This window comes from Podarcis liolepis (assembly GCF_965112155.1).
Source record: "Podarcis liolepis genome assembly, chromosome: 7".
NCBI lineage: Eukaryota > Metazoa > Chordata > Lepidosauria > Squamata > Lacertidae > Podarcis > Podarcis liolepis.
Genome location: NC_139561.1, coordinates 4412473 through 4435621, shown reverse-complemented (window position 1 = coordinate 4435621; position 23149 = coordinate 4412473). Strand labels below are relative to the sequence as shown.

The window sequence follows — 23149 nt, the reverse complement described above, 5'->3', positions numbered from 1 at the left end:
GCGGGTGGTGGGTTTACCTAGAGAGGGACATAGGCATAGCGAATTTAGGTGCCCCCCTAAATCCATAAAAATACATAGCTGGGGTTCTCCCCCCCCCAAATCCTGGATATGCCCCTGGGGGGTAGCGCTAAGGGGCGAAGGGACGCTGGAGGTATAAACGACTGTCAGGCTGTGAACAGCTGGTAGCCCTGGATCGAGTTTTGTCGAATTAAACGAAATAATTTTATTGGCTATTGAAGAAATGTGTGCAATTAATTGCGACTGTTTTTGAGTTTTGTCACGCTGTTATCTTCCTTAGGGGGTCGTGCAAGGAAACCGCTATTCTAAAAGATGCTTTTTACAGAGGAAGGCCCTGGGAGGTGAGTTTAGAAAGTCAAGGGTTGAGGACGGCGGCCCGAAAAAAGTTTGGGAGCCACTGCTAGAAAGTGCCAGGCACTGCAATTGGAACAAAAGCGGCTGACATATATCCAGTACTAGTGCAAGCGCAGCAAAATGTTGCAGCACGGAGAGCTCCTGTTCCGTCGCTGTAGCCATTAGCTTTGCCTTGCAAAGGGCCTTTCATGCAACGCCTGCAAGTCTTAATTTATTATGACAGCATTAGCCCTCCGCTTTTGCTAGACCCCATCAGATGCAGCTTTGAAAGACGAGCAGGCAAATTCTCGGAGGCTGTGCTCCAAGCCACTGCCTCTGCAGGGCACCAGCTTGGGAAAGGCTACCCCTTTGATATCTTTTTTGTAATATTCATAAATATTTTTATGAATAAAATAAATAAGAAAGAAAGCACCGGGTAATGCAGCCCACTATGCACTGCAAATTGCTGCTGCCTTCTGCAACAGAGCAGATGTGGGCGCCCGTCTCACTCCGGAGCAAGGCTGACTCAAGCCACGCCCACCTGAGCAAACGCGCTTCCGATCCGCCTGCGCAGCAGCTCCACAGAAGCTACAGCAAAGGGCAAATGAATGCGCATGCGCAAATGAATGGCGACGCGCGTTGCGGACGCTCTCTGAAGTGACGCGCGTAAGACGTAGCCGCGACCGTTGCCCTCCACGTGACGGCAACAACGGCGCGCCGGAGGCTCCTCTGCGCGTGCGCCTGCGAAGGTCGCGCTTCCGCGGCGATGTCCGGGCGGGTGAAGCGGGAGCGGGATTCCCGCCCGCCGTCGGTGCGGAGCTCGCTGTCCAGCCGCGGCCCGCCGGAGCCGGGCGGGGAGGGCGGCGCGCCTCGGGGCCTGCGGGTGAAGCGGGAGCCCGCCGACGAGGAGCCCCGGGTCAAGCAGGAGCCCCTCGACGAGGAGGACGACGACGACGAGCCCACCGGTGGGTGCGGGGGGGGGGAGAGGAGCCGCCCGTCCATCAATCAACGAGCGCCAACCTGTGGAACTCACTGCCACATGATGTGCGCCGGTGGCCGTAGAGCTGCTGCTTTGCCTGCAGAACGCCCCATGCTCGACCCCCAGTTTAAAGGGTTTGGCGGAGGAAAGGGGGAGCTGCTTCTAGAGAGCCACTGCCAGTCTGAGCAGAGAAGAGGTGGATGGACAAGTAGCCTGGGTGCGAGACAGCTTCCGATACCACTTGCTGGTATCTGGAGCCTCCCTGCACAGATGCGCTTTACTTCAGAGTAGTGGACGTTTAAGGGCAGAAGGCATTTTTGCTCTGCTTGTGAGCTGCCTTTTTGGTTGTCCAACTGCAGCTGGAAATAGTGCGCTGGCCTAGAAGGAATCTAGCAGCTCTCCAGGGTTCCACGCAGGGGTCTTTTCCAGATTAGGTAGAGATCGAATTGTCTCTGTTTGAGTTATGATCTCTCCCTGTAACCTAGCCACTCTATTGGTAAAATAGAAGCAGTAGTACAGTAGTTGCACATAGTTCTAGCTGACTGTGTGGCTCAATACAATAGAGTTTGTAAACGGCTCATAAATTAAAAATGTCAGTCCATGCTGATGCCATGTCTGTAAATATCAAGTCTTTGGGTATTTCATAAGTTGCCACTTAGTCAATATGAGTTGTTTTGCTGCCATTACTCCTTTATGTGACCCCTGTGTGGAGTTAGTTTGTATTTTGTTTTTAAATTATTTAGCTTGTCAAGAGTCCCAGTTGATGAAACACTATGCATGCTTTTGAATTCTACACAACTCTTTATTAGTAGTGTGGACAGATAGAATCTTTAAGTGAAAGTCGAAAAATTAGAATATCGTGGAAAAGTTCATTTATTTCAGTAATTCAACTTAAAAGGTGAAACTAATATATGAGATAGACTCATGACATGCAAAGCAAGATATGTCAAGCCTTTATTTGTTATAATTGTGATGATTATGGTGTACAGCTGATGAAAACCCCAAATTAACAATCCCATAAAATTAGAATATTGTGAAAAGGTGCAGTAGCTATTCAATTCATAACACCTGCAATGGGTTCAGTAGGAAGCACAATCATGGGGAAGGCTGCTGACCTGACAGTTGTGCAGAAAGCCATCATTGAGACCCTCCATAAGGAGGGAAAGCCTCAAAGGATAATTGCAGAAGAGGTTGGATGTTAATGGAAAGTTACGCGGAAGGGAAAAGTGTGGAAGAAAAAGGTGCACAAGCAGCAGGGATGACTGCAGCCTGGAGAGGATTGACAGGAAAAGAGTATTCAAACATGTTGGGGACTTTCACAAGGAGTGGACTGAGGCTGGAGTTAGTGCACCAAGAGCCACCACACACAGATGGATCCTGGAGATGGGCTTCAAATGTCAGATTCCTCTTGTCAAGCCGCTCCTGAACAAGAAACAACGTCAGAAGCGTCTTACCTGGGCTAAAGATAAAAAGAACTGGTCTGTTGCTCAGTGGTCCCAAGTCCTCTTTTCTGATGAGAGCAACTTTTGCATCTCATTTGGAAACCAAGGACCCAGAGTCTGGAGGAAGAGTGGGGAGGCACACAATGTTAGATGCTTGAAGTCCAGTGTGAAGTTCCCACAGTCTGTGTTGATTTGGGGAGCCATGTCATCAGCTGGTGTTGGTCCACTGTGCTTCATTAAGTCCAGGGTCAACGCAGCCGTATACCAGGAGATTTTGGAGCACTTCATGCTTCCTTCTGCAGATGAGCTTTATGGGGATGCTGACTTCATTTTCCAGCAGGACTTGGCACCTGCCCACACTGCCCAAAGTAGTTCAGTGTCCATGGGATTACTGTGCTTGACTGGCCAGCAAACTCGCCTGAGCTGAACCCCATAGAGAATCTATGGGGCATTGCCAAGAGACAGAAGAGAGACATGAGACCGAGCGATGCAGAAGAGCTGAAGGCTGCTATTGAAGCATCCTGGTCTTCCATAACACCTCAGCAGTGCCACAGGCTGAGAGCATCCATGCCACGCCGCATTGAGGCAGTAATTGATGCAAAAGGGGCCCAAACCAAGTACTGAGTACATATGCATGCTTCTACTTCTCAGAGGTCCAATATTGCTCTATTTGCAATCCTTGTTTTGCTGATTTCATTTTATATTCTAATTTTGTGAGATTGTTAATTTGGGGTTTTCATCAGCTGTACACCATAATCATCACAATTATAACAAGTAAAGGCTTGACATCTCTCGCTTTGCATGTCATGAGTCTATCTCATATATTAGTTTCCCCTTTAAGCTGAATTACTGAAATAAATGAACTTTTCCACAATATTCTAATTCTTCAAGTTTCACCCGTATGTCAGGCTCTTCATCTGGTTAAAGCCAAGCTAATGATCAATACTTGGCACAACAATTAACAGGGTTAATGACAACAATTGAAGTGGTTGATGCTTTCATTCTTAGATAGTTGCTGTCTTAAACACACACTCCTGTGATCATGTATTCAGTATTAGGATGCTTATTGACAATTATTGAAAGTGCATCTTTATCCCACTGTAAGGGGTTAAATTGCATGAATAAAGGTCTAAAGCCCCTTTTTTGCTATCTTAGATAAATTTGCACAGGGGATTCTAATACACTGGTTGTCTGTTGCTGTGGTGTGTTTTTATTCTGCTATTAGCTTCTTCTATGTCACTTTGCTGCTGAAAAGAGTAACCAAGGAAGCTAATCAATACAAATAATTATTTGGCCAAGGACAAGTTCAATTTACAGTAGTTCAAATTACTGCATATTTTAAAACTACTTCTGTATGCTTTTTATTCTTTCATGCTAAAGACTCCAGCATATCTCATATATATATTCATTTAAATTTAAGTGTGTGTGTATCTATATCTATACATATATCTATAAGAATGTCAGTATAGCATGTTTCTTGTTTGGTCCTCTCTTTCAGTGAAATATGGTCGATTTGACCCAGAGGACCGACGGAGCAGGCACTGCCCATACTTGGACACCATAAACAAGTCAGTACCGAGATGAAGCAAAGCAGGGAGCAGTATATATTGTAGCAATGCACATGCAGAGATTTAAAACCATGTTGGTGGTGGTGAAAAATTCAAATAGGCAGTTTGCAACTTTAGCAAAGATGTAGAATTTCTTTAAATGTTCAAACTGTGGGGAACAATTAGTAAACTAAACAAGACTTACTGAAATATATGTAATATTTACTTATTGGATCTAAATTGAGGTTGTTATGGGTTATGTACACCATGGTACAGAAACACTTTAGTGCATTGTATGTTTATACAAAGCAAAGGTGGCTTTTTGTCCACAAGAAAAACCTCCAAACTCTACAGCTGAGCAGTACCTTTATAGTCCAGGTTTTTTTTTTTGTGTAGTGTCATGTGGACCATGCTGGCTTCCTCCTGGATTAAGTTGAATAGTGTTTGATTGGGGTATCTGACTGGTGGGATTAATTTACCAATGTTCTGCCACTGTAGGAGCGTTCTCGACTTTGACTTTGAGAAGCTGTGTTCAATCTCGCTCTCCCATATCAACGTTTATGCTTGTTTGGTGTGTGGGAAATATTTTCAGGGTAAGTAAGTATGCTTTGGCATTATATGCTTCCTTTACAGACAGAATACCAGTTCAGTGCGACTACACTACCTCTGTGGCAAATGAACCTGGGACCAAACTAGCAGGAATAGTTGTAATGTGAAATAAAGACTTCGTGATCCATGCCTTGCATGACGTTACTGCTAATGTGGCTCTTATGATCAAAGAGATCTCACAAATGAAGCTGGGGTGATGGTGATCTATTATAATCTTTTTACTATACTGCTAGAAGCCTGCAGTCATGGAATAAATTGATCTGCTGAAATCAGCATTTGAAATGCAGGCTTTAATCTACTCTTGGTTGGTCCTTCAAGTTGGCTGATCACAATGCTGCAGTGGCAACGGAAATCAGAGGTGGCAACAGTCCCATCAGGGTCTAGATGTCAGTCCTAGCAACTCTGTGCCTCTCTGGTGCATAATCCCCAGCCTTCCAAACCTCCTTTGGCTGCCCCTCTACAAATAGGTCTACTTTTCTCATTTCCTGTTCACTTCTTCATCTCTGTCTCAACTATCCATTGCAGTCCAGGCCATTGACTGCCCTGGGCCATTTCCTTCAGCCATGCTTCCACTGCCCAGGCTCGCTGGTGCTCACTTTTCCCCTCACTTGCACAAAGTCCTCCAGCCTATTAAACATGATGCCTCTTCTCTCAGTTCTTTGTTGCCTCGGCCCTTTTTCTGAAGCTTCATTTCCCAACCAGCTTGGTTCCGCTTTCTGAATCCTTGCTGCTCTCTTCCTTCATCTTCCTTGCCTTTGAACCTCCTCACTATTAATTTCCTTAAATCTGGACTTCTTTCAAGTCCACAGCCTACCTTTGGGAGGTTTTAAACCTAACCAAGCTGAAAACCTTCCCTTCCATGTGGATTTGAAGTTATTTAGTTCCCAAAACAGCTGGTCATTCTTTGCCACCAGCTAATGGTATCACTGTGGCTTTACTACCACAAGCACAGTATAATACAGATAACAAATATCCATGGGTAGTTCTTAGGATTGCTCAGGGAAGTTCCGTTACTAGAAGCCAATACTGCAATCCTGTCTTATTCACAGTTTGTTTGTTTCTTGCTTGCCTCCTGTCTTCTTTGCAGGTCGGGGCTTGAAATCCCATGCTTACATTCACAGTGTACAGTTCAGCCATCACGTCTTCCTCAACCTTCACACCTTGAAGTTCTATTGTCTGCCAGACAACTATGAAATCATTGACTCTTCACTTGAGGATATCACCGTATGTTGTCTTCCCTATGAAGGATGTGGGGGGTGGAAACAGTAGGCCCTTGCCAGACATTGTGACTCTGCCACATTGAGCTTCCGTGTGCTTTTTCTGCTGCCCCCAACCCTCGTTTCAGAGGCAGTTTTTGTTGTGCCCCAGAAAGTTGTCTTTACCTGAGCATGTCTCACATATGTCTGGAATGGAACTTTAGAGATATGTATTTTTGTAGACTTTGTTTTAATCTAGTAAGAACTAAGTCTTAACTAATTCTTTTTTTATAAAAAAAAACCTTCATCTTAACATAAAGGTCAAGCCGGAATTTTCAGCAGCATATTCAGTCCTGTTTATCTTCTCCCCCCCCCCCCCCAGTATGTCCTGAAGCCCACCTTCACCAAGCAACACATTTCCAACTTGGATAAGCAAGCCAAACTCTCTCGAGCCTATGATGGCACCACATACCTGCCAGGCATTGTGGGATTGAACAACATCAAAGCAAATGATTATGCTAATGCGATTCTCCAGGTACTGTGACATCTTTGAAATGGAGAAGAGGGTGATACTTCACTGAAGGTTTGGGAGGTTTGATGGCCACACATTAGGGAAGGTTATAATAGTTGGGTTTTCTGCCTTGTCAGCGGGGAAGAGGGTCTCTTCCAAGCCTATAATTCTAAGTATTGAAAGTACACACAGTAGTCTTAGCCAGCTGTCAGAAATCTGTTCTGTTTTCCAAAAACTGCTTTAGTTCCACAAGTTTTCTTTTGAGAATGGAATCGTTTTTCACAACTCTCCTTTTTTCTTGGAAGCATTGAGTGGCTAGGAAATTCATCACTATAACGTCAGTGTAAACTTCTCCATGTAAAGGAATTTTGCTCCATTGTGTTGCTGGGATTTGCTTGTTGACCTGACCCCGGGTCAGAGACAAAATGCTGAGGCCAAAGAATATGCAGTATGGTTTGTGTGGTTGTTTACGTGTCTAACAGCCTGGTGAACCCAGACTATCTTCTTCCAGATACTTGAACATCTTATTTGCTTGTATCTGACCTGTTGGTGCTACCAGCTCAAATACAGACACTGAATTCAAGATAATGGGCAGGGTGGGTTTGGGCATAGAATTATAGAGTTGGAAAGGGACCATGAGGAATCTTTTGCACTACATAGGGCTCAAACTCATGGCCCTGAGGTGAGGAGTCTTATTCACTACCAGCTGAGCATGTTCAGTTTGTGCCTGGCAGTCATCATTCATGCCTTCATAACAGTTACTTAGTGCTACTATTTTCTGATTGGTGCCTGGCAGGATTACAAAATTTAATGTTGGAGTTCCTATAATTCACAGATTAAAATAATACAATGGGTGAAAGGGAATAATCCAGCCTTCCCAATGTTTTGGAATGTAACCCTGTATCATCCCCAGTCAGCATGACACTCTTTCGGCCCACCATCATACAGCAGTGCTGGCTGGGGCTGTTGGGAGTTGTTGCCTAAGACATATTGAGGGCATCATACATAGGAATAGACTGGAATACACAATGATTAAAATTAAATGGAGCAAGGTGATATGGTGGACTTGGGATGGCACTCTGATATTTGTATTGTATCTTAAATTAACTGAGTGGGCTACAGAATGTTAGATTTTTAACCTGATAAGTTTTTGTGGTGGGAGAGGCTGTACTTTGACATAAGTGGAGTATTTTGTCCCTGATCTTTAACCTCTCTGTGCCTAGGCCCTGTCTAATGTCCCACCACTGCGGAATTATTTTTTGGAGGAGGAGAACTACAAGAACATCAAGCGCCCTCCAGGAGACATCATGTTTCTGCTGGTTCAGAGGTTTGGAGAGCTCATGAGGAAACTATGGAATCCTCGAAATTTCAAAGCTCACGTCTCCCCCCATGAAATGCTGCAGGCTGTAGTTCTCTGCAGCAAGAAGAACTTCCAGATCACCAAGCAAGGTGGGACATGGGGGGGGGGGCTTCTTGTGTTCTGCTGGTACTAAGAGATTAGAGGAACGCTGCGGTGGCCACCTTATCAGATGTAGCTACTCTTAAATACAGTGGTACCTCGGGTTACAGACGCTTTGGGTTACAGACACTTCAGGTTACAGACTCTGCTAACCCAGAAATAGTACCTCAGGTTAAGAACTTTGCTTCAGGGTGAGAACAGAAATCGCGCAGCAGCAGGGGGAGGCCCCATTAGCTAAAGCGGTACTCAGGTTAAGAACAGACCTCCAGAATTAATTAAGTTCTTAACCAGAAGTACCACTGTAGTGGCAGGCAACTCTCTAGAGGCTTTTATTTTAATGGATTTCATCTTCCTCCAAGGAAGTTGCACAGTACCTGATCAGCATTTCTCATTATTTGCCCTCCCCACATTCTGAACCCTCCTTCTATGACCTCTATTCATAGCTCTAGTGGTTTTCTCCAAACCGTTGTCTGCCTTTTCCACCTTCAGTTCAACTCAACTGTTGCTCCACTTTGTCAACCTACTTTTCACCCCTCTGGTCCCCAGGCCCTTTCTCTATCCCACTCAGTATTTCCTTCCTCTTCTTGCATGGTTGGATGCCTCTGGAGAAGAACAGGAGTGTAAATAAATAACAAGAGGGAGAGGACTTGTAAATGCTGAGTGCCTTGGCTCCTTCTTTTGCTAGCACTGAAGCTCATGATTGCCCACCTCATAGGAAGGTGGTTGGCTTTTAACTGTAGAACAGACTTCCCTGCCTCAGTGCCTCCCATTTGCTGGCTGAGGCTGATGGGAGTTGTAGTCCAAAAGATCTGGTTACAGAAGGCTGCCGAAGAGGTGAGAGTCCTTGTGCCCAGCAGTGTGCTAGACTTACAGCCCTGCTCTACCTCGAACTGCCTTCAGAAGTTGTCACTTTTTCATGCTCTTCATCTCTACCTTTTCCCTCGTTGCAGGTGATGGGGTTGACTTTCTGTCCTGGTTCCTGAATGCCTTGCATTCTGCTCTTGGGGGGACAAAGAAGAAGAAAAAGAGTAAGTAAAAGAGGTTGAGACCTCTGCAATAACCCGTGTGCTGTGTTTCAGATATACATACAGCTGCTCAAAATGTAGGAAAAGATACAACATCATTAAAATGTATGCAGTACTACAGGTAGCCATTTGAAATCAGGCAGTCAAAACTAAACGACCTGGGTGATTTTTAATTTTTTTTAAGTATTCACCTGAGCAAAGGGACTGTCAAGTAAGCTTCCCTTGGGAGTGAGTTCCAGAGGTGGGTGCAACAACTGAAAAGGACAGTCTATTTACACCTTACCACAGGTGGGACCAGTGGAAGGGTCCCTGAATGTCTTACTACAAAGAATGGGCTGGCATTAACCTTTACTGTCTTTTTCATTGCATTTATTGCTTTTATTCCCCTTTTCCTTCCTGAGAGAACTGCAAAGCGACTAATGGCAAGCAGAAGAAAATGGAACATAAACTATTAGTATAATTAGTATAACAAAGAAGCATATACAGTGGTACCTCAGGTTACATACGCTTCAGGTTACAGACTCCACTAATCCAGAAATAGTACCTTAGGTTAAGAACTTTGCTTCAGGATGAGAACGGAAATCGCGCAGTAGCAGCAGGAGGCCCCATTAGCTAAAGTGGTGCTTCAGGTTAAGAACAGTTTCAGGTTAAGAACGGACCTCCAGAACGAATTAAGTTCTTTTTTTTTTTTTTTATAAAATTTTTATTGGTTTTACAACATTTTTAAGAAAAACAAACAAACACTAAAAAAGACGAACATACACGTATAATTTCAAACATATTTTCATAAACCTCTTTTCTTGGACTTCCCCATACCCCCCCTCTCTGCATCCCAATGTCCATAATTCAACTAGCAACTCCCAATTGTTACTTTCCAATCTCTATCATCTTAGTCCTCTTTTATAGTCTAACCTTATATCCCTGTACCCTTTTGCTTCTGGAAACCACAACATTTTAGCATTCATTAAGTTTATAGTAGTCCTTAAGATAGCTTTTAAATTTTTTCCACTCCTCTTCCACCGTCTCTTTTCGTTGATCACGGATTCTGCCTGTCATCTCGGCCAATGTCATGTAGTCCGTCACTTTCATCTGCCATTCTTCCACAGTGGGTAAATCTTGTGTCTTCCAATACTTTGCGATGAGTATTCTTGCTGCTGTTGTGGCATACATAAAAAAAGTTCTATCTTTCTTTGTCACCAATTGGCCGACAATGCCCAAGAGAAAGGCCTCTGGTTTTTTAGGAAAGGTACATTTGAGTACCTTTTTCATTTCATTGTAGATCATTTCCCAGAAGGCCTTAATCTTCGGGCATGTCCACCAAAGGTGATAAAAGGTACCTTCAGTCTCTTTACACTTCCAACATTTATTATCGGGCAAATGATAGATTTTTGCCAGCTTGACTGGGGTCATGTACCACCTGTATACCATTTTCATAATGTTTTCCTTTAAGACATTACATGCCGTAAATTTAATACCGGTGTTCCATAACCATTCCCAGTCAGCTGACATAATGTTATGTCCAACATCCTGAGCCCACTTAATCATAGCCGATTTAACTGTTTCATCCTGTGTGTTCCATTTCAACAGCAAGTTGTACATTCTAGATAAATTCTTAGTATTGGGTTCTAACAGTTCGGTTTCTAATTTTGATTTTTCCACCTGGAAACCGATTTTCCTGTCCTGTTTAAAAAATTCCATTATTTGACGATATTGGAACCAATTTTCTACTTTATGCTTCAATTTCTCCTGACTTTGTAGTTTGAACTTATCTCCATCCTGTTCTAAAATTTCCCAATACTTCGGCCATCCGACCTCCATATTGAGTTTCTTCACTGCTTTAGCCTCCACTGGTGAGACCCATCTAGGGGTTTTGTTTTCCAATAGATCTTTATATCTTATCCAAACATTAAACAATGCTTTTCTAACAATGTGATTTTTAAAGGCGCTGTTAACTTTATCATACCAAAGATATGCATGCCAACCAAATGCATTATTAAAACCTTCCAGATCCAAGATGTCCGTGTTCTCGAGGAGCATCCATTCTTTCAGCCAGCAAAAAGCTGCTGCCTCATAGTACAATTTTAGGTCCGGCAGGGCAAAAACCCCTCTTTCTTTAGCATCTGTCAATATCTTAAATTTAATTCGGGGCTTTTTGCCCTGCCAGACAAATTTTGAAATGTCTTTGTGCCACCTCTTAAAACATTCCATCTTGTCAAGAATCTGCAAGGTCTGAAACAAAAATAACATTCTAGGCAATACATTCATTTTGATTACTGCAATTCGGCCTAACATTGACAATTTCAAATTTGACCATATTTCTAGATCTTTTTTAATTTCTGACCAACATTTTTCATAGTTGTCCTTATACAAATTCACATTCTTAGATGTTAAGTAAACCCCTAGATATTTCACCTTCTTTACCACAGTCAAACCTGTTTCCTCTTGAAATTTCTCCTTTTCCATATCTGTTAAGTTTTTCCCTAAAACTTTGGTTTTTTGCTTGTTCAACTTAAATCCAGCTACCTGGCCAAACTGTTGTATTATTTCTAAAACCTTTTTCGTACTAGTGTTTGGCTCTTGCAAAGTCAATACTAGGTCATCTGCAAACGCTCTTAACTTATAATGTTTAGCTCCGACCTGCACACCTTTGACCTGCTGGTCATTTCTTATCATGTTCAGCAACACCTCCAGAACTGAAATAAAAAGTAATGGGGAAATCGGACACCCCTGTCGTGTTCCTTTTTCTATCTTAAGTTCCTCAGTCACAACATTGTTTACAATCAGTTTAGCTTTTTGTTCGGAATATATTGCAGCCATACCATTCTCAAAACCCTGGCCTACCCCCATCCCATGAAGATTCTTCTTCATAAAACTCCAAGAAATATTGTCAAAGGCTTTCTCCGCGTCCACAAAAATCAATACTGCTTTAGTGTTTATATTCACCTCTAGCTTTTCCAGAATGTCTATTACATTCCTTACATTGTCTGCCAGGTGTCTTTTAGGGAGAAAACCTGCTTGGTCCTTATGAATCTTCTCCATCAAGACTCTTTTAAATCTTTTTGCCAAAATGTCTGCAAAAATTTTGTAATCCACATTAAGGAGTGATATTGGGCGGTAGTTCTTGAGTTGGGTCTTTTCAGTCTCTGACTTTGGTATGAGTGAAATATATGCCTCTTTCCACGATTCAGGTGCCCCTTTTCCCTCAAGGATCTCATTACAAACTTCTCTTAGTGGTTGAGTCAGCCATTCCTTCAGCGATTTGTAGTATCTGGAAGTCAGTCCATCTGGTCCCGGAGATTTGCCCAGTTGCATATTCTGAATGGCAGCCTCTATCTCTTGTTCTGAGATTCTCTGGTTCAAGTCCATCTTACTTTGATGAGAGATGTTTTGTAATCCATATTTTCCAAGGAATTTGTCTATATCTTCTTCATTTTGCGGGCCTTGAGTGTAGAGTTTTTTAAAATAACTTAAAAAGCAATTTCTAATTTCATTAGGTTTAGATATATTCTTTCCATCCACCTCTAGGCTTGTAACTGTATTTAGTTTCTGCCTTTTCTTCAATTGCCATGCCAAAAGTTTACCACATTTATTTGCTGATTCAAAAGTCTTTTGCTTCATTTGCTTTATCTTCCATTCAATCTCTTGGTTCATCAATTCCATATATTGTGTTTGATATAACTTGATCTCTCTTAAAATGTCCTGAGATTTTGGTTTTGTTCTTAATTTTCTCTCTCCTTCCTTTATCATTTCCAAAATCCTCTCTTTTTTCTCATTTTGTTTTTTCCTCTTTATTGAATTTTGTTGAATCAAGAATCCTCTCATAACCGCTTTACTTGCGTCCCAGATCACTCTTTTCTCCACGTCGGTCCTCAAATTTATTTCAAAATAGTCTTTTAGGGTCTTTTGGGCCTTCGTGAGAATCTCCTTATCTCGAAAGAGGGTGTCATTCATTTTCCATCTAAATTGACCAGTTATTGTGAGTTTCATCTCCATCTTCACGGCGTTATGGTCGGAGCAAGTTTTTGGGCAGATTTCTACTTTCTTGATCTTTGGAGCCATTCCACTAGTAACCCAGATTTGGTCGATTCTGGTCCAGGTCATCATTGCTTGGGAGAAGAAAGTTCCCTCTCTCTCCAGAGGGTTCCTTGTTCTCCATATGTCTATCAAGTCCATATTTTCTGTCATTTCGAAGAAAGTCTTAGGGAGTCTCCCTTCCTTGCTAACTGTTAGTCTTTGTGCCTTGTCCATGTTAGTGGAGACCACGCCATTCATGTCTCCCATGATTATCATATTGTAGTCCAGATAGTCGGTGAGGGTTTCATGGAGTCTCTTAAAGAAGTCAGATTTGCCTTCATTTGGTGCATAAATTCCAACCACTAGAAGTTTTTCTCCTTGTATTTGTATCTCCACTGCCAGATATCTCCCTTGTTCGTCCTTGAATATCATTTTTGGAGCCCATTTCTCCTTCACATATATTACAACTCCTCTCTTCTTAACTTTGTCTGATGAAATAAATTCTTGTCCTAGCCTTTTGTTTATAAGTAATCTCCTGTGGGCTCTGGTTATGTGAGTTTCTTGTAGGCATATCAAGTCCAGTTGTTCTCTATTCAATATATGAAATACTTGTCTTCTCTTCAAAGGCCCATTGAGCCCATTACAATTCCAACTAAGGAATTGCAGAGCCATCTTGCTATTTTTCTGAGGCTCCTCCAACAGCTCCCAGTTGTTGGTCTTCTTCTGATGGTGGTGGTTTTTGTCCAATCGAGAGATTCAGGATATCCAGTGCTCTCCTCTGTTCTGCAAGTACGTCCACAGCCCCCTTCTGTAGGTCTTCCTGGTATCTTGCCAAAAATTTGTCTTTATCTTGAATTGTCTTTATTTTCACCTTGTTTGCCTTGTAGTCAAATGACAGTCCTTGTGGGAATTCCCACCTGAAGCGGATAGAATTTTTCTTTAGTAAAAGGGCTAAGTCCTTGTAGAAATTTCTTAAGTCCAGAATGTATTTTGGGATGTCTTTAAAGATCTGTACAGCTGAATTTCCGATTTGCAAGGCCTTTTCAAAGTGTAGTCCTAGTATTTTGTCTCTTTCCTCCTTGGATCTGAGTGTGATCAAGCAGTCTCTCGGGGTCTTTCTGTGTTGCTTTTTACCCAATCTAAAGGCAGTCGTAATTTTGAATTCGTCTTCCTCAAGGTCCCAGCAATCCACAAACTCCCGTGTCAAATATTCCACAAGGTTGTCTCTTTCATTCTCCGGAATCAGTCTTATTTTTAAGTTTCTCTCTTTCCTCTGTAACTCCCACAAGGCCAAGGTTGCATCATGCTCATAGACCTTCTTGGCAATCGGCTCTAATTTCTCCTGTGTCTCTCCCGCAGTGGCTTTGGCATCTTCCGCAATTTGGCGCGTAGTGGCGTTTTCCTCCACCAATTTATTTATAGATTCTGTATTCTGGTTTAATCTTGCTGAAATTTCTGTTAATTTTAGTGTATTCTCTGAAGTCTGTTTTGTCAAAGACTCCAGAGTTTGGTTTATCTTAAGCAGGGCGTCTGTCACAGCTTCCATAGAGACGGCTGCTCCTTTGTCTTGTCCTGTTGTTCCTGCTGATCCGGCTGTTGCGCCTGAGATTGAGCCTCTTTTCTTTACCTGTTGCTGCTGCAGCTGTTGTTGTTGTTGCTTGGTCTTGGCTCTTGTAACTATCTCTTCTTGTGCGCCACTCATGTCAAGGTCAATTCCCACGGGATTTATTCTCCCTTGGAAAATTCCACTGTCTTAGGCCTTCCCAGACTTCACTTTGTCCTCTAGAGGGAGCAAATCAAACTGGCCATAGAGCAAAATTTCCAAGTACAAAAACAAAGGAGACTGTCCAAAATGTAAAAAAAGGAGATTAACACAGTCAAAGTCAATGTTACTAAGAACTTGTAACTTCAAAATGCCACAGTTGCCCAATTTATGCTATTTCTTCTTGTATTATACAGTAGCCAGGCACTGTGGAAACTTTGTATCAAAGTATCACTTCACAGGGAAAAGTCAGTTCAGTGTGCTAAGAAGGCAGACCGTTTCATGCTTTCAGATGGGTGAGACAGCAGAGGTTTTTTACTTCCAATGGGTCATGCAGTTATTGATCAAATTCACCTCCCCTCTGCCCTGCTAGCTGGAGGGGAGATCAAAGGTCTAAATGTCCGGTTTAGCTGATCAAAGAGCGGGTTTAAACGGATGCAGGTTTAGAGCTCCGTTGCTTTCGCTTTCATGCAGTCGGGGGGAGGCAGACTTCCTTTGCTTAAATCTCCCCGTTTTTAGCCCAATTTTTAAAATTTAAAGGGTCCCGATTATTTTTTCAGCTCTTACTCACGGGGATTCAGTCCAAATTTTCTTTTCAGGAAGGAATCGGCGCTCTCCGCTTATGGCGACGCGGCTTCACTTCGCAGGCTGGGTAGCGACTCTCAGCACCGCGCTCACTCCCGATGTCGATCCGTAGCCTTTAAAAAGGCTCTTTCACGGTACCGGGGGGCGCAAAGGTGCCCACCGAGTCTCCTTGTTCTCAGGCTTCAGCGCCTGGGATTTTAGGGGTCCCCCGCTTGCCGTAGCGGGTAAGACCCGAACTTGCGAAGCAGTCCTTCTCCGGAGCTCGGAGCTAGGACCGCCATTAAGCGCTGGCACCGACCAGGTTAAGAACGGACCTCCAGAACGAATTAAGTTCTTAACCCGAGGTACCACTGTATATCAAACTTTGAGGAGGTTGGGCTATGAAAGGATGAAAAGCAACTTCCTTTGCTTTGTTCTTTATGTCTGTAGCCATTGTGACAGACGTCTTCCAGGGCTCCATGCGGATATTCACCAAGAAACTGCCACACCCTGATCTGGTAAGTTCTTTATTGTATGGTTAGATTCTTGCTTACAAAAGGGGAAAGCACATGGGGTCGGGAAAACCTTGATGGTGAGAGGTGGCTAATACTTGCTGAGCCTATTGTTGCAGTAAAGTGTGTTGTAGAGTTTAATTAGTGACACTAGACACCCACAAGCAGTCCCAAGTCTGTGTTTGACCATGTACATCAGTGGGTTCCAAAGTGGGCAATCCCATCCTCTGGGGGGAGTGGGGTTACCAGAGGGACACCAAGAGCCTGAAATATCTCAGGACTGCAGGACCTCAGGACCATTTGAACCTACCTGGACCCTGAGGTCTGGGCCTTTTCTTCAGTGGCTCCCTGCTTGCGGAATGCTCTTCCCAGGCCTCCCTGGGGAGGCACCTTCATTATACACATCTATGCACCAGGCATATAGGTTCCTCTTTACCCAGGCCTTTGACTGATTGAGATCCCTTTTAAATGTGTTGTGGAAGGGGGGATTATCAGTTTGTTTTTGTTTTTATTATGTATTTTGTGTTCATATTGTAATGTTATGTGAACTGCCCTGAGTTTTACGGGTATACAAATCTAATGAAGAATAAATTCACCTAAACATTAGGAAGAACTTCCTGACAGTAAGAGCTGTTCGACAGTGGAATTTGCTGCCAAGGAGTGTGGTGGAGTCTCCTCCTTTGGAGGTCTTTAAGCAGAGGCTTGACAGCCATATGTCAGGAGTGCTCTGATGGTCTTTCTTGCTTGGCAGGGGGTTGGACTCGATGGCCCTTGTGGTCTCTTCCAACTCTATGATTCTATGAAATAATGAGGAGGCTACATGGAGGCGCTGGAGGTATAGATGGCTATCAGACTTTGAATAGCTGGTATCACTGGATCAAGGTCATCAGTTTTGTTGAGTTGATTAAATTAAATAGGTTTAATGCAATTTTTAATAAATGTGCAATTAGTTGCCACTGTTTTGAATTGTCTTACAATCTTTCTTAGTGGGTTGTGCAAACTACTATTCTAAATAATGCTTTTAATAGTACAGGGGGCACTGGGGGGGATGAGTTTATGGAACTAAGGTTTGGGAAACACCATTGTAGGCAGTCAGTAAACACTTCTGTATATATCAAAGTCTGGTGGCCTGAAGGTTCCTCACACTTTTCTTACTGGAGCCTTGCATCCAAGCTGTGTCTGCCACAAGTCTTTTTCTCCTGCACCACCTGCTTTGTTTTTCTCATTCTCTGTGTCTCCCTCTCTCAGCCAGCAGAGGAGAAGGAGCAGCTGCTCCAGAATGACGAATACCAGGAGAAAATGGTGGAATCCACTTTCATGTATCTAACCCTGGACCTCCCCACGGCTCCCCTGTACAAAGATGAGAAGGAGCAACTCATCATTCCCCAAGTACCGCTTTTCAACATCCTGGCCAAGTTCAATGGAATTACAGAGAAGGTACATTCTCCCCTCTCTGCTTTCACGCCCACATCCCCCACCCAGGAGGATTGGAGCTGGAAGCCACAATCCAGATTGACAGGTCCGTGGTGCTGACTTCAGGCATCACACCTTCCAAATGTTGGTATCGTGACACTCTCATTAATCAGTGGAGAAAAACGTGGCTTGAAAGGGGGGACACGAGACTGTGTAGAATGTAAATGCAATCAATAGAATAACAAGGGAAACAAAGGGCGCTGGGGTGCAGAAGGGAGGAACAAGCTGGCTTTTATTAGAACAATCCCAAGTAAGATCCCACAAAAAGGGAATGTTGAAGTTTTTGGTGAGAGAACTCTTGAGATTTGGATTCCCATTTGGGGGAAGGGCTCACTTGGGGCAGACTTTGCCAGCCATGTACCCTCCAGATATTTTGTACAGCTATAAGAATGGAGCGCGGCTGTGGTGCCTGGGGTTGATGGAGTCGTAGTCCAAAGCATTGGGAGGGGATGTCCAGGGTGGGGAAGGTGGGCTTCAGTGCCCTGGGCCAAGCGGGGATTATCAAGGGAAGCCCAGTGTTCTAGTTCTGTGCCTAAACATGGTTTACTTTTCTCTGACTTAAAAGTGGTGCTTTGGGTAGATGCAGGGCAGTCATGCTAGTTGAAAAGAGATCCCAAAGTTGCAGAGTTCAGCACAGTGCAAGATTCCCTGAGAAAAGTATGTTTCCAAGCATTGTTTTTCTCTCCTTCAGGAATATAAAACCTATAAGGAGAACTTCCTAAAGCGTTTCCAGCTCACCAAGTTGCCTCCTTACCTCATCTTCTGCATCAAGAGGTTCACCAAAAACAATTTCTTTGTGGAGAAGAACCCCACCATTGTCAACTTCCCCATCACGTAGGTGCTGCCTTTCTCTATGGGATGCGGCCGTGACCTGTGTCCTGGTTTGTCTTCATGAACTTGAGGTGCTGTCTGATGCAAAGGCTCCCAGAGCTGCCTGCAGATATCAGTGTTGAGTCAGTCCCTGCTCTCAGACTTAAAATCCGAAAGACAAAACACAGAAAGGAAAATGGTTTAGAAGGGAAAAAGAAAACCCAGGCACTTTTTCTTAGAGTTCTTAAAATGACCAGTTGCCATTGTGTTGCTTTATACCAGGGATCAGCAACCTTTTCCAGTCGTAGGCCAGTCCACTGTCCCTCAGACCTTGTGGGGGTCCAGACTATATTTTGAAGAAAAAAATGAATGAATTCCTATGCCCCACAAAAACCCAGAGATGCATTTTAAATAAAAGCACACATTCTACTAATGTAAAAAACACGCTGATTCCTGGACCGTCCTTGGGCCGAATTGAGCAGGCGATTGGGGCACATCCAGCCCCTGGGCCTTAGGTTGCCTACCCCTGCTTTATACCAACCTAACCCAGCCTGGTGCTCTTAGTGTTTTGGACTACAACTTTCATCAGCTCCAGCATTATATGGCCTTTCTTGCTGGGGCTGATGAGATTTGTAGTTGAAAACACCTGACAGCATCAAATTGCGGAAGGCCTCTATACTGAGGCAGACAATTAGTCAATCTACTTTGGTATTGTCCACACTGACTGGCTAGGACTCTCCAGAGTTTCCCCCAGCAGTCTTTCCTCCCCCTGCGTGCAAAGCAGAGCTCACTCCATTGGCTCTGGTGTGAGAGGCTGCCTCCATCAAGCACCTTCTGCCCCTGAACTGTGCCAGCAGCTGGCCATGTATGTCATGTTTTTTAGATTGTAAGCCTGTGGACAGGGACTGTCTTATTTTGATTGTATGTAAGCTGTTCTGGGAGCCTTTGGGGATGAAGAGCGAGGTACTAATGCTCTAAATAAATAATAATACCTGGGGATGTCAAGAATTTTAATTTCCATTTTTATTTCAAGTATTTGCACACCACTTTTCATCAAGCTGCTTTTCATCAAGCAAGGGGCACTGACATTCTCAGTGCAGAGGCAGTGGGGGGGCATTACTGTCAGGAACCACCATTACTACCACCAAGTTAATAGCTTGTTTCTCTCCTTTCTGCAGCTGCCTATCAATTCAGAGGCCAGAGAGCCATTTTCTGGAAGTAGTGACAGTGGAAACCATTCACTGGCAGCCCACTTGGGGTGGGAGAGAGCAGCCTGTAGACCAGCCTCTTAGCCCCTTCTTTAAAACTAGTTTATGGCAATGGCTCTACAGGTGATTGTAGCTGCTGGCACAGACTCTGCCTCTTACTGTACACTTCTGAGTATCGCCTACAGCATTCTGAGCAGGGTCTCAGCAGGAGTGAGCCTTTCCCGCATTTCACTTTTGTTAGTCTCCTGGTTCTCACAATTTTGACCCATCCCATGCTGGCATTCAAATAATTGGACACTGGCTCTTGAAACTGTCAAGTAAAGGAGGTCGTACCTTCTCTCTGTTTCCTGTTTCTTTCAGCATACAAACCTATATATTTGCTACTAACCCTTGGACGTTGCAAACTTTGAACCAGGCTATCAGACCTGAAGCAGAAGGCGCTCTATTTGGCAGGGGTCCACACATTTTGGCTTGCTTACTAGTCAAAGTGTGTAGCTGTCAACAGCCCCCTTCCAGGGGGCTTCTCCCATGCAAGTGTGACTTTTGCAGGATGCCTTCAGCAGCTCAAGCGGTGGCTGCCCCACCACCACCACTCAAGCCTAGCAAGCAGGATTTCTGGGCTGAGCATGTTGGGATGACCATTCAAGGCTGGCAGGCAACTTTCTGAACTGTAAGGGCCTCTGCCTTTCAAAAGGGAGGCTGCAGGCACTCCTGTATCTTACAGTTTCTCACTTGCCTCCCTTCCTGCTGTAGGAATGTAGATCTCCGGGAATACCTGTCTGAGGAAGTGCAGGCTGTACATAAGAACACAACCTATGATCTCATCGCAAACATCGTGCATGATGGGAAACCAACAGAAGGGGCCTACCGGATACATGTATTGCACCATGTGAGTCTTGGGTCCATTGCACCATGTATTGCACCACGTGAGTCTTAGCTCAGACTTGGTCTTGTTGACTCCTGAGATTTTGAAAGTGGCATTCAAAATGCAGCTTTAACTTGGTCTGAGTTCCAGCAGCAAACTCTTTTGCCATGTTGTTCTCCTTGCTAGCCTATCTCCTGATGCGGCTTTCCTTTCCTGGTGTTACAGGGCACAGGCAAGTGGTATGAGCTGCAGGATTTGCAGGTGACAGACATTCTTCCCCAGATGATCACCCTCTCCGAGGCTTACATTCAGGTTAGTACTGGGTTTTGGTGATGGTGGTGGTGGGGTTTTGAAGGGAGCTCTAGTTTTGCTAGGTAGTGAAATCCCATGGAAACCGCCTGCTGTGCCTTTTGCGACTGTAAGGTCCCAGGGAGCCCTCAAGAGCACAAAAAGGCCCTGCAGGGTCCCAAGACAAGCAGCAGTGAGGTGCCTGCTGGTGACATCTCCCTCTGTGTGCAAGCTTTGCGGATTTTGCTGTTGGGGGTAAAGCATAAAACCTAAACAAGTGGGCTGGAATCAGTCTGGCTCTAAAAGGAGTAATTCCTTTCCGTGGCATAAAAAGAAGCCTGAGTGCAGTTGCACAGACATCTGAAGTAGGCAACAAAGTTTGATTGCATGCAATCTCTGCTTACAATACGTTTCGATTCCGTAGATCTGGAAAAGACGAGATAGCAAGGAGGAGACCAACCAGCAAGGGGCTTGAAAAGGGAAACGGAGAGCGCCAGAAGGATGCAGATGCAATCACAGCATCACCTCTACTGTGAAATGGAGACTGGTGTTTGGTGTTCGGTCAGTCAAGCTGGTGTTGTCTTTTAGAAGCCTCTCTCTTCCTGTTCCTGGCTCTGTTCATTAAGCAGCCCAGCAGGGAATGGACTCCTTGGTGCCACTTGGCAGCTCAGTCCTGGCTATGTTCTCATTGGAGAAGAACTAGCAAGAAGACAGGGCAAGAGTGTATTTTCTCGACTTCTTTGGGCACAGCTAACTCTGCATCCCATTTCACTGTCCAGCAAGTCTACCTAGTGCTGAAATCAATTTCAGGGAGCGACAGGAGAAGGCCTTTCCCTTGTGTTTTGTTCAAGGCTACTACTCCTGAGTCCTGTGTGCATTAAATGTGTATACTTGGTTTTCTAATATGGTATGTCTTTTCTCCAGAGCAAACTCTTTTGCTGAAAACTGGACTAGCATTCAGCAGAAATGGTCACGTGATGAGCAAGTGCAGTGATGGCTAAAGTGAGTGTGGCTGAAGGGTGAAAGGGGCCACGCATCAATGACATCCCTAGGCCATGTCTACTCTCTGTAGTTGTTATTAATTTCCACCCCTTCCCTCCTTTGCCACAATAAAGGTAAAGGTACCCCTGCCGGTCAGGGCCAGTCGTAACCGACTCTAAGGTTGCGCGCTCATCTCGCTCAAGAGGCCGGGAGCCGGTGCTGTCTGAAGACACCTCCGGGTCATGTGGCCAGCGTGACGAAGCTGCATCTGGCGAGCCAGCACCAGCGCAGCACACAGAAACGCCGTTTACCTTCCCGCTAGAAAGCGGTCCCTATTTATCTACTTGCACTTAGGGGTGCTTTCAAACTGCTAGGTGGGCAGGAGCTGGGACCGAACGACTGGAGCTCACCCCGCCGCGGGGATTCGAACCGCCGACCTTTCGATCAGCAAGTCCTAGGCTCTGTGGTTTAACCCACAGCGCCACCCGCGTCCCTGCCACCCGCGTCCCTTGCCACAATAGCTTCCCCTTAATGTAGTGAAGCAGGATTATGATGGCAGGTGGAGAATGAACACTCTTCCATTCCTCCCCCTTCACCACCTTCCCAGTCAGGTGCCACTTCCACTTCGATGATCACCAGAGATCCCTTTGGTGGTCGCTTATGGCTTGCAGGCCACAGTTTAGCCACCTAAGTTGGAAAGTAGCACTTAACCTGGACACTGATTTTGCTAATCGTTACAACTTTCATACAAGAGTTCTAACCATCAAGTAGCATCTCAGAACTTGTGTCTCACTGAGGTATTGCTAACAACAAATGTTTGAATTGATGATGCTTGAAAAACGAGCGTGGTCTTCTGGTTCCCTTTGCTGCAGCAGCTTCATGCTCAGACACGTATGAAATTAGACCAAGAGTTTGACCATAGTATCCTCCTGGACCAACTGCTCAGGATGGATATTGAAGGCACTTTTACAGTGGCTTTGTTCCTACCTGTGTGGCTTGAATCCTGAGAGTCATATGGGGAGGGGGGTTCAGCTCCCTGGCACTTGTGCTGTAGAGTTCCACATTGGTCCCCAATGTTATTTAATATCTACATAGATCTATTGAGAGCAGGACTTTTGGAGCTTTTTTGGGAGGTAGGGTGGGATACATCTTTCATAATATCTGAATCGGGAGAGGCTGTGGAAGTCCTGGACCCATGACTGAATGCAGTGGTGGACTGAATGAGAGCCAATAAACTGTTTGGATCGTGGGAAGATGGAGGCTCTTTGGGTAGGAGGTTCATGTGTCTGTTCTGGTGAGGGTTGCAGGTCCATGGGTTGGGGTGGTACTCCTGGATTACATCCATGTCATTAGAGGCCCAAGTGACCCCTATTTCTGAACTGGGGTAGCCTGGCCTCTGCATTCCATGCATTAGTGACCTCAGGACTGGATTATTGCAATGCACTGCATGCGGGGCTGCCCTTAGGCTCGATCCCAAATCTCCAGCTGGTGTAGAATGCAATGGCTAGACTACCAATGGAGGCAAATGGCTGCCAGCATATAACTCCTCTGTT

The 23149-nt window shown here is 44.6% G+C and overlaps 1 protein-coding gene across 1 annotated transcript; it reads left to right on the top strand.

The window, feature by feature from the left end:
- The first annotated feature begins 997 nt into the window (after positions 1-997).
- Positions 998-21518, top strand: USP39 (ubiquitin specific peptidase 39). Its single transcript, XM_083514288.1, has 13 exons — positions 998-1316; positions 4271-4340; positions 4818-4912; positions 6016-6152; positions 6507-6659; positions 7859-8084; positions 9045-9122; positions 15910-15977; positions 17220-17408; positions 18136-18278; positions 20216-20351; positions 20553-20639; positions 21040-21518. Exons 1-13 carry the CDS (start codon positions 1118-1120, stop codon positions 21088-21090), a joined length of 1632 nt encoding a protein of 543 aa, XP_083370414.1. The 5' UTR covers positions 998-1117; the 3' UTR covers positions 21091-21518.
- Positions 21519-23149: the final 1631 nt, after the last annotated feature.

Bases quoted from the DNA above. Each gene is read 5' to 3' on its own strand.
- USP39 (XM_083514288.1), top strand. From the start codon at position 1,118: ATGTCCGGGCGGGTGAAGCGGGAGCGGGATTCCCGCCCGCCGTCGGTG. The intron at 1,317-4,270 runs GTGGGTGCGGGG...CCTCTCTTTCAG, and splicing joins CGACGACGACGAGCCCACCG to TGAAATATGGTCGATTTGAC. The intron at 15,978-17,219 runs GTAAGTTCTTTA...TCCCTCTCTCAG, and splicing joins AACTGCCACACCCTGATCTG to CCAGCAGAGGAGAAGGAGCA.